The 12080-nt window shown below is 37.7% G+C and overlaps 1 protein-coding gene across 2 annotated transcripts in view; it reads right to left on the reverse strand.

Moving 5' to 3' along the window:
- Nucleotides 1–2827: 2827 nt before the first annotated feature.
- The window catches only part of tmem104 (transmembrane protein 104), a 79294-nt gene continuing 70041 nt past the window's right edge, over nucleotides 2828–12080 (reverse strand). For both annotated transcript variants that reach the window (XM_052138917.1, XM_052138918.1), the window contains exon 10: nucleotides 2828–5589. In XM_052138917.1, the coding sequence (XP_051994877.1) occupies nucleotides 4826–5589 (764 nt within the window). In that variant the 3' untranslated portion in view covers nucleotides 2828–4825. The remainder of the gene's footprint in view (nucleotides 5590–12080) is intronic.

Below are 12080 nucleotides of genomic sequence, written 5' to 3' on the forward strand. Positions count from 1 at the left end.
GATCAACAGAGAATGGCCAGACTGGTTCGAAGAGGCAGAAAGGCAACGGTAACTCAGATAACCACACTGTGATTCACAAAAGCCTCAGCTTTGGTTCTTGACTGACAGAAATGGAACCCGACGTGGTCTTCTGCTGTTATAGTCCTTTCACCAGAGGGTTCGACGTGTTGTGCATTCCACAGAACTGTAGACATCTTGTTTTCATGTGACAAAAAACAGATCGTTTGACTTGATGACTGCACCACATGACATTTTTAAAGTCATTTAATCAACTTTTTATAGAAAATGCAATAAATGTATTTAAAAAATGTATGTAGCCAAAATAACAAAGATTATATTTCAACAAATGTCACTTGTGTGATTTAAATAAGATTTTCTTTAAAGTTTTCAAAGTTTTATCATCTTGAACAAGCTTATTTATCAATGACCCATATGTTTCCAAACCTCTCATGACAGATCTTTTTATGTTTGAATGTTTTGAATTAAATGCAAGCACATATTTGGCTTGAGAGCACTGATGGAGAGCAAGATGTTGCAGTATACAGAACAGTATTTTTACTGGACTTAAATGTTCCACTTAAGTACCATGGCTCAACGTGCACGTAGCATGTACTGTTACCACTAGACCACTCCAACACCAATGACCTTTTAAATCATAACATAGATGTTAAAGGAACCAATGCAAAAGGTCCATGAACCAAAAACGTCTTGATTTTCCATTGTAATTAATTGCGAGAAATCACCCACTTACATCAACTCAGTAACAAGACTCTAAAGCAACTATGAGCACCACTCAATGTTCAAGTTCTGTGACAGAGAGATGAAATAGAGCCTATCCGTGTGAGCTGACGTGGTAGTTTGCGATGACATTTTTTAGGACATACACTAGTCGTTACGAGGGTATTATGCTATAAAGGTGGTTTGTGAGGATATACCTAGTGGCCCTGTAATTCAAACAGCTTAAATAAAAACATACTAAACAATGTTTTTTAAACTGTAAAAATGCCACAAGGTTTCAGTGATACTTTTAGGTTTAGGGGTAAGGTTATGGTTGGGGATAGAATAGTACATTTTTACAGGGTCAAAATTATTATGACTGTGGAGAGTCCTTGTAAACCACCAATACCAAGATGTGTGTGTGTGTCCTTATCTTCCATGCTAGACACAAATGCAGCAGCGCTCCGTCAGACAATGCAACTTTGGAAGTCGGGCAAAGTCAAAGAAAATCCAGAGTTTTTGAGTTCACATGCAATTATTTTGACATGACTTTCAAGGAAGCATATCTTTTTTACAGATGCGCTTTCTATGTGTTTGTGTCCCAAATGACAGCACAAGGCTGGTTAAACTGTCTGGAATAAATACAACCACCTTTTACACCCATCCCATAACATCCATTAAAATTGAGAGAAAAACACGGTGCAAACAATTGTCATTGAACCCAATGCAATAAAGTTTTATCAATAAAACCATGGAGCAGTCATATATACTACAAAAAAATGAATCTGCTGATCTATATATTCACTTTGATGGGAAGCAGCAAAATCAATAGTTCAGTTTAGCTGAAGGGATAGTTCACCAAAAATGAAAATTCTCTCATCATTTACTCACCCTCATGCCATTCCAGATGATGTAAATGACTTACTTTCTTCTTCAGAACACAACTTAAGATTTTTAGGAGAATTTCTCTGCTCTTTTGGCCCATACAATGCAAGTAAATGGGGGCCAAAATGTTAAAGCTCCAAAAATCACAAAAGGCCAGCATAAAAGTAATCCATATGGCTCCAGTGGTTAAATCCATGTATTCAGATGTGATATGATCGGTGAGAAAAATATCAATATACAAGTACATTTTTGCAAGAAATTCTTCTCCCTGCCCAGTAGGGGGGCATACGTATGAAGAATGTGAAAGTGAAGCTTGACTGAGAAGGGAGGATAATTTATAGTAAAAATGGACTAAAATATTTATATGTGAAAACTATTAAAATATTTATTTTTAGTGATTTGAGATAAACACTTGAAGTCACATTGTAAAAAATCAACATTAGAACTCACAGCTATGTTTAATAGTGAAAGTGAGATTACTTATACACCCACAATGCAACGAGAACTTTCAGGATTGGGACTAAACAGCTGTGTGGCCACTTGGTAGTGAGGCAAATTGGAAAAAACAACTCCAATTTGCTTGGGAGTATAAAGATTGGACTGTGGAGCAATGGAAAAAGGTCAAGTGGTCTGATGAGTCCTGATTTATCCTATTCCAAAGCGATGGGTGCATCAGGGTAAGAAGGGAAGCACCGCATTGAAAGTCTTTGAGATGTGCTGGAGAAGACTTTACGGAGTGGTTCGACTCTCCAGTCATCAATACAAGATCTCGGCCAAAAATTAATGCGACTCTGGAAGGAAATAAATCTGACGTTGCATAATGTTGCCGAAACAATGCAACGATGAATGCCCGCCATAATCAAAGCTAAAGGTGGTCCAATGAAATATAACAGTATTATACATCTTTTTGGCCAAGCAGTGTATATTTACATACATTTGAAGAGCATGGAAAAACTCTCTCATAAGCAACCTAACAAGATACTAGTTGAACAGATTAAACATATTTTCATTGGTCATTTCGATGCACAATTCAAACAGTAGGAAGAGGTCATTGGGCGCAATTCATCTATGGTAAAAAGTCAAAATTGCCAAAAGTGGAGATACTCGTTTTTCATTGGACAGAATGTTTTTGATATGATAAAAAAAATATTTTACAGTTTTTTTTTTCCTGTGAAGCAACATACAGTACAAAATAAAATGAAAATACAAAATGCATAAGCCAATCTCAAGGACCAAAGTGTAATTCATGTTTATTCCCATGTTAATTGTAACAAGACGGTGGTAGACAGTGATTGTCATGTATCTGAAGAGACTTACATGCAAGTATTTTTGATGGGCTACACAAAGCCGGGCATGAAAGACATTTTGATATTACAGAAAAATCAGAAAGAGAGATATAACCATTCAGGTAAACATATGAAGATCCCTGGAAAGAAGGCACATTTGTTTAATTGACATATTACATATTACACAAGCATAATTTGGTAATATTTCACACAAGCGAAATGACTTTTTTGTGCTTAATAGGGAGACATGAATGCCAATGCATGTAATCTCCAATTACAATAATTTACAGTTTAATGTTTGTAGAAAATAGTATCAGAGTAAGAACTGAATAGAAAAAGAGATTTCCGTTCTGTCCACAAAACTTCCCTAAAACTCAATATCCGTTTGAACACAAAGCCAAAGTAGAGACAGAATGCCTTGGGTTTTGGTTTTCAGTCTCGGTTTTGAAGCCACTTTCATTTAAATCAGGTGGCAGCACTCTCATAGAGAGCAGCAATCAGTTTATAGTGCCAAACAAGTCACTGATGATCAAACAAATCAACTGCTGTCTAAAACACAAAGGAAATCAAGTTAATTGACAAACAAATGAGCTTTGTGACAACACGAAAACAAAAACTCAAAAAGAAAATCTCCATATGAAATCCCAATAAAATTACATTTAAAGTAGCCAACAGAACGTATCAAAACGTGGAATACGCAAGGAAGGGCGGAAATCAGCTGCCATACATTTGGCTTCGAATTCAAGCCAGACAATTTCGTCAGAATTAAAGTGACTCATTTCATAGAGTAAGTTGCTCTTTACATTGATAACTGACACACATGTATAGACGAGGGTCTCCTCCTAGGCATGATAAGGTGCTCCATATTGTCTCTATAGATCACGAGGCAGATGCATCCATTCAATATCTAGATTGTCTTCCACTCCTGTCTCCCAAAGGGTCCATTTGAGAGACCAGCAGGATGTCAGTACATGGAGAACATATGGAATGATTCAGTGCCTCTATCAATCTGCTGATGAACGGAGGCTGAACTCAAGGTCTGAACGCATTATTCAGACAACCGATGCGCTTGTGTCACCATCAGTCACCGCAGGAGACACGGCGAGGTGTCAGCCACCAGTTAGGAGAACTGAAAATGCCAGCCGTGAAGCACTAACCATCTGTAATTATCTCAGAAGGAGCCAAGGTTTGGAAGACAAAACAAAGGAACGTTCATTGTCAGATCTGTTTGTATTTGCTTTATGAATAATTTTGGTATACTTGTTCTAGGCTGTATATTGTTTTGACAGCTCACTGTGTCTCCCTAAGATCAGAGGGCGACTGGGTAATTCTCACAAAACCTGTCATATTTTACCCCAAAATCAAAAGAAAGAAATAAGAAACTGAATTAAAAGAAAATGAAAATGTTTGCATTGTGACATTGTTTTTGGCAATTAAGCACCCCTTTCCTACAAACAGGCATTACTGTAAAGCTAAACATTACTGTTATTAAAACAAAAGGATGCTTTAACTACACTGTAGAGTATTTATACATCAGTGTAGTACAATATTTGTTTCACTGCCTTTGAATAATGTTCATTTTAATTAAAATAATAATTGTATCATAGTAATTTTTTTATATGAAAAAAAAGAAAAACATTACAATAATGAGAATCTATGAGAATTGTAAGTACCAAAAATGTAAAGTAAATCAACTGGATTAATTACAATAATTAATATTTGGAGAGAGAAATGTGCTCAATTGTCAAAAATAATGTCACATTGCATAACATTTTAATGGTCCTAAAAATAGGCTTTATTTTCAATATATATTTCATACTTTGTTTTGTTTTTTGGTGTGAAATATGCAGTTTTTTTCATGAGATTCACCCACCTAAGAATGACACAGGAAAAAACAACAACGTTTCGAATGAGTGAGAGAGAAAATGTATTTATATTCAGTTCTTGGTTTCGGTAAGGATAATATTAGCCGTAACAAACATTAGACAGAACGTTGCCCACAATACCACAAACCACACCCAGAATGTGTGCCGGAACGGTGACCTGTGTTTATTTACGGCATCCCTTCCGAGCACAGGCTCTAGATGACGCCGACTTAAGTATACGAGGAAAGCTGGGATGATATACTGAATGCCCGTGCCGGCATACGCCCCAGTGATACCCACAAGTGCCTCTAGATCATGGGTACAAAACGCCACAATGATGGGCGGCACCAGAGTAATGAGTGGGAACACAATGCGGTCCACCACCCAAGGGTAGGTGCCGCCATCCCGGTGGAAGAGTGTTTTCCAGTTGTTGCGTAGAGTGACAGCTATTATGGGAAAGTTGGTGCTAATGGTGAAGACCGGGAAGAGACCCAGGAAGTAGCGCAACACTGGAATTCCCAGTACGTCACAGTTATCTGTGAAATTTAACGTGTACATATCACGCAACAGGGAGCTATCGAAGCAAAAGATAGCTGTGAAGGATAGAAGGCTGTAGAAGCACAGGATGAGGATGTAGTCGGCCATGACCAGGATGCTCATGCGTCGTTTATTGGAGATGGGCGTCACAAGTGAAGGCAGGGAGTGCTGGCACATGAAAGAGTAGACACAAACCCCAAAGAGGTTGGGCACGCCTGAGATCTGTGCCACAGGTGGGTGGCCCTCACCGTGCCCCTTGCTGATACGGATCAAAGCCAGGATTATCATCATGGTAAATGCTGAGAGAGAGAGAGAGAGAATAGCATTATGAACATTTTAATGCAATAAAATGTGAATTTTTTTTGCTGTACATTAACCCAATATTTTAACAGAATTATGTCATGATGAGATCATACTATGGCTTTGTTACAACATGCATCTCAAATTCGGTTCTAATTTGTAGTCTGAACAGGAAAAAAAGCATGAAAACTGATTTACTAAATCAACTAACAATTTCAACTCGACCTTCCTTTTTCAAAATAAAAAATCAAATAAAAAAATCAAAGCACTTACAATGGAATTGAATGGGGGGATTGAAGGCAGAAATGCGAAGATTGTAATTTTATAAAAGCACTTACATTAATTCTTCAGTTCAAACTCACGTATTATTTGAGCTGCAAAGTTATATAAATTGTTGTTTTGGAGTGGTTTACCAAGTTACCGGCATTACAGGGTTTATAGCGTTACGTTATCATTGCAACGAAGTTGAAAAACTGGATATACCTATACAGTACACTGATAAGGTAAACACTAAAATCATGTTAACATGCATATTATTTACGTCTTGTGGCTATCATTTTAAAACGGTATTTTACTAACTTTTACAGATCGGCCCCATTTATTTCCATTGTAAGTGTCTCACTGTAACCAAATTTCTACTTTTTTTTTTTTTTTTTTAAAGGAGGGACAATTCTGAAATTTATTTTGTTGTAATCAACATTATGACAAATGCTGTAGATTAAACTGAACTTGTATTGACCCAAGAATATTCCTTTAAATATATTACAAACACATCTGCTTTGTAAGTCCTTTTATTAAGCCCCTAATTACCCATTCTTCTTTTTTACTCCCTTCATTCCTTCTATGATATTGAACTTAATAAAGAAATACAAAAAACATTTTAAAACGCTTGTCTTCCTGTATTTGTAAACTGATCAATGTTGTGATCAATGCTGAACAAGATGGGATTGTTAAGGACATAATGGGTTAGGTGGACCAATAACTCCTCTAGCTGTTGTCCCCTGCATGGACAAATAGGTAGAGTGATGAACACAGGTGGCTGATGGCAAAAAGCCACAACCGACTGCTCAATCTCATCCATTTGTTATCTCAATCAACAAGCTCATGGATATACCTTCTGGCTAGACTCGAGTAGACAGACTTTTGACTGGAATAAAGTTTTGTCCAAGAATTATCCAGCTGTGACAGGAAGGGGGCCTCTAGCCAAAATGTAAAGAGACCAACCACAGTTTGTTGTCTTTGTGATATTTAAAGGTGGGTAAAACTTAATTTATATAATGGAAGAAGCCAATCTTTTTTTCTCGTCAACACACTAAAGCATTCTAGGTGAACGAAGCCCGTGCTTATACTCAGAGCTCTACAGTGCAAGCATGTAAGAGTGTAAATTACTGCGTGCCAATGTTGAAAATTATATGGCCACACTGGTGTGAGTAACACCTGGCCTAACACCCCAACTTGTGAACTCATACTGTTAGCCAACCATCAGAATAAAAACTCCCTAATGCATCTATCCTCGTATATACTTTTAAAAGTGGCCGTTATTTTTGCATTAAGAGCGCAGTGTTCTCACTCTCACATGGCTGCGAGCGCTCGCCTCCCTCACGCAGAGACAGAGAAAAAGTGAAGCCGCATAGACATATATAAAACTTAAAGATGGCTTATGCAGAGTTTTTTGGTTGTTTTTTTTTTTTTTGTCATAATGACGGACAGCATTTTAAAATTATATAATTATTTAACATTAAGCATTATTGCATTATACAACACTTAACAAAGATGGCTACATCTAAAAATACATTCAAATAGTTTAGGTCATGAGAGGCTAGCTTAAAGAAATTACTTGAAAAAGGTTTATCAGAGGTGGCAGCATCATGTTGTGGGGGTGCTTTGCTGCAGAATGGACTGGTGCACTTCACAGAATAGATGGCATCATGAGGAAGGAAATTTATGTTGATATATTGAAGGAACATCTCAAGAAGTTAAGAAGCCAGGAAGTTAAAGCTCGGTCACAAATGTGTCTTCCAAATGGACAATGACCCCAAGCATACCTCCAAAGTCATGGCAAAATGGCTAAAGGACAACTAAGTCAAGGTATTGGAGTGGCCATCACAAAGCACTGACCTCAATCTGATAGAAAATTTGTAGGCAGAAATGAAAAAACGTGTACGAGCAAGCAGACCTACAAACCTGACTCGGCTTCACCGGTTCTGTCTGGAGGAATGGGCCAAAATTCCAGCAATGTATTGTGAGAAGCTTGTGGAAGACTGCCCAAAACGTTTGACCCAAGTTGAACAATTTAAAGGTAATGCTACAGAAGTACTAACAAAATGTATGGAAACTTCTGACCCACTGGGAATGTGATGAAAGATATAAAAGCTGAAATAAATCATTCTCTCTACTATTATTCTGACATTTCACATTCTTAAAATAAATGAGTGATCCTGACTGACTTAACAAAAAGCAATGTTTTCTACGATTAAATGTCAGGAATTGTGAAAAACTGAGTTTAAATGTATTTGGCTAAGGTGTATGTGAACGTATTACTTCAACTGTAGCTGCTAAAGACAATCCTGTCCTAGCCTCCTGCTGCTAGCTGACAGGACATAACTGCATCATTCTTGATTAACAGGGTGCCAAAGTCTCAAGAGGAGGCCAGAGCAGGCATTCTTGTTATAGAGCTGTATGTCCTTCACATGCTTTCCTCAATGAAAACTTCACAAGGAGGATTTGTTCCAGTTTTCCTCTTCCAATTCTCATTTGCTAGATTAGGGGCAAAAGTCTTATTGTCATTACAGGTGAAATCTTGTGCATCTGAGCACTGAGTAAAGCATGTGACATGCTAGGGAAAATAGATTGGGTCTTTTCAAACAAATTACAGTCCAGTTGATGCACAATTAGTCTAAAGGTGCTCTTGACAACAGTTCTGACCCAAAGGTCTCTTAGCATCGAAGGTTTCCTGCCACATGCTCATTCAGTGTTTAAAAAGATGCATTTTCCCCTGCAGGAGTAAAACAACCCAGAAGCAAACAAGGGGCAAAGTGCAGATTGCACTAATCTCAGTCTATTAATCAAGGGCAGTGTGCTACAGCACCAGCAGTTGCATGTAAGAGGAATATATAATTCACTAGATACAAAGAAAAAATAATTGAATGGGGCATTATGTTATAAGGGTACAAGTTTCAGAGAAAAGAGTTCAGAAATAGAGGACGAGCAAACTGCCACCATCTCATTGAGTGTGAAGCAAATTCAAATGACCTAATATTAATTACAAAAAAGAATCAAATATATAATTAGATTTAATTAGATTATAATTAAATCAAAGGTCCTTTAAGTGACCAAAACACATAAAGAGGACAAAAGCACAGTGTCAAACAAACAGGAGCAAATCTAATAAATTCAAGCAAATCTTTTTCGTTTAAAAACAACTCTAGATATCAGAGACGAGCATATCAGGTACACAGCATATGACCAAATCGCACTATTATTACTGTCAACGTGGCAGTACTTTATATAACCTGTATGACCAATTTGATTGTGATTACATATATTTAAATTTAAAGATGTTTTGTTCCAGATTTGAAGTGAATGACCTGTTTACATCTGGTATTAAGATGCATCTCAGGTGATTCGATCGCATGTTGTCAGACAAGACATATGGCTGTTTACACCTGGTCGCTTAAATTAGTCTCCTGTGCCCATTTGGGACCAAGTGTGCACATCTTAAAATCTGAAAATGTCATAAGACAAAGTGTGAATAAAACTGGCATACTGTTTATCCTGTGTTTTAGAGGAATTATCTGTATTAATCTGAGCTTCATATTCACCCATGTGGTGGTGGCGTAGTGGCTAAAGCACATAACTCTTAATCAGAAGGTTGCTGGTTCGATCCCCACAGCCACCACCATTGTGTCCTTGAGCAAGGCACTTAACTCCAGGTTGCTCCAGGGGGATTGTCCCTGTAATAAGTGCACTGTAAGTCGCTTTGGATAAAAGCGTCTGCCAAATGCATAAATGTAAATGTAAATATGTGTGTGCTTGTCATCTTTGTCGCTGCATGTTGATATCAGATACACTGAATAAGATCTGATCAGTTCTCTTGATTTTATATGTATTCGTTATTAACATTTTTACAAACAGACAGTTAGTTCCTTTTTTGAGGGATTTTCTCCCCAATTTGGTATGCCCAATTCCCAAAGCGCTCTAGGTCCTCGTGTTGGCGTAGTGACTCGCCTCAATCCGGATCGCGGAGGACGAAACTCAGTTGCCTCCACGTCTGAGACAATCAATCCACGCATCACGTGGCTTGTTGAGCATGCTACCACGGAGACCCAGCACGTGTGGATGCTCATGCTATTCTCCGTGGCATCCACAAACAACTCAACATGTGCCCCACCAAGAGCGAACCACATTACAGCGACCATGAGGAGGTTAACCCAACGTGACTATACTCACCCTAGCAACCGGGCCAACTGGTTGATTAGGAGGCCTGACTGGAGTCACTCAGCACGACCTGGATTCGAATTCGCGACCCCAGTAGGGATGTGCACGAATAGTCGAATACTCGAGTATTCGTTCAGCAATAATTATTCGAAAAGTAAAAATACTATTCGAATTTCTCTAAGTTTTGCTTTTCCGGCCATATATATAGTGAAATGCATGTTAAATCCTGAACACACAAACTAAAACTGGCAGGTATTACAGAATGCACTGGGTGGCGCTGTTAAGTCTGGACACAAGTTGATCACATTTGATGGGCAAACCGTTCTGTCAGTACGTTTAGATGGACACCAAAAAGCAGGTTATTGCAATGTGGCTTACTCGAGAAAGCTGGGTTACAGTTTGACAGAAAGCAGCGTTCCCGTAAGTGGTGGTGGCGTAGTGGCTAAAGCACAGGGCTGTTAATCAGAAGGTCACAGGTTCTAACCCCATGGCCACCACCATTGTGTCCTTGAGCAAGGCACTTAACTCCAGGTTGTTCCAGGGGGATTGTCCCTGTAATAATTGCACTGTAAGTTGCTTTGGATAAAAGCGTCTGCCAAATGCATAAATGTAAATGTAAATGTAACAACGTAATCCCCGCTGATGCTTCTGTAAACAACATACATGGCATCCGAGAAAGACAATGCTAGCTGAGGTAAGGGACATTCCATCACTTCAACGGGTGTTTACAAATGAGTATGGTTTACGGAGCATGTGGATATGCTTGTTTTTCTCAACAAAAACATGACATGAGATACAATATAAACATGACTATTATTTGTCGAGTGTTTATATTCATCCTATACATTATTGCGTCAGTCTACTTTATTAGCGGTTTCTTTTTCTTCACTTTGCTTGTTTTCACGCATTGCTTGTTTAAATATTTGCACAAAAAAAAAAACACAGGACACAAACTTAATGAATAAAAACAAATATTCTAATTTAAAAAAAAATTTGCATTTACACCTCAAATGCTTTGTGGTCACATGCATTTTGATCTCCATATGTTTTTTGTTTTTTTTATCTGATCACAAAACCTTTTGCACCCCATTTACACCTGTATTTAACACTGACTACTTGTGATCAGATCCCCTGAAACACATCTTAATACCAGGTGCAAACGGGGTCATTGACACCAAACACTACTGGTAGACCCATGTCTCCTAACAAATGAATCATTTGATGCTAAGTTTGAATATGTGGGAGTACAGTATGAATGAGATTTGACAGCTTTTTTGGAGCTCAACAGCATGATCACATTTAATACATTTCATATTAACCTGATGCGACCACATGGGTGGAGGTTGTACTTTGGCTTCGCTATGCGCAACACATAAGTTAATTTAATTTAATCCAACTAAATACTGTTCTCAGGACTCTAGACTGTTATTTAAGGGTTAAACATCTGGCACATTAAGTCATGTGACACAACAGTATGGCGTTGATTTCCTAGAAGCGCTTCTATGGGTGCAGAGCCAACGAAAGTGCCTGTTGTAAGAAACCGCTTTAGTTTATTTATTGAAACCTGTTTGAGTGTAAAGAGTAGCATCTATAGTTTCATTTGATATCCCGCTTTAAAAAATGCATACATTTTTTGCTTGACAGCTGCTGATAAACATGATGTCCACATATGTGGATTTTGGGACATCATTCCCTCAAAAGTTGAAAAAAAAACATGTTAGTTATTTTAAATAACTTTCAACATTAACACATCTGTGGGTCATTTTGCTTAATTTTAATATATATTTTATTTTATCATCAATGTACAATACAGTTCTGGGAGCATATTACCGAAAGATCCTAACTTTAGAATCTTATCTGTTTGGTAACCATGGCAATGTTAGTTAGGATCTCATTTAGGACAAAATCTATTACAGAATAAAATTTTCTAAGTGCATTATCTTATCTTAACTAGAGTTAGGATTTGCTTATGTAATATGAATTTGTGAAAAATCCAAACTTCTTAGATCTTAACTTAAAACTTGATCTACAGTATGACTTATCCTTGTAACAA

The sequence above is a fragment of the Xyrauchen texanus genome, chromosome 12 (assembly GCF_025860055.1).
Source record: "Xyrauchen texanus isolate HMW12.3.18 chromosome 12, RBS_HiC_50CHRs, whole genome shotgun sequence".
Lineage (NCBI taxonomy): Eukaryota > Metazoa > Chordata > Actinopteri > Cypriniformes > Catostomidae > Xyrauchen > Xyrauchen texanus.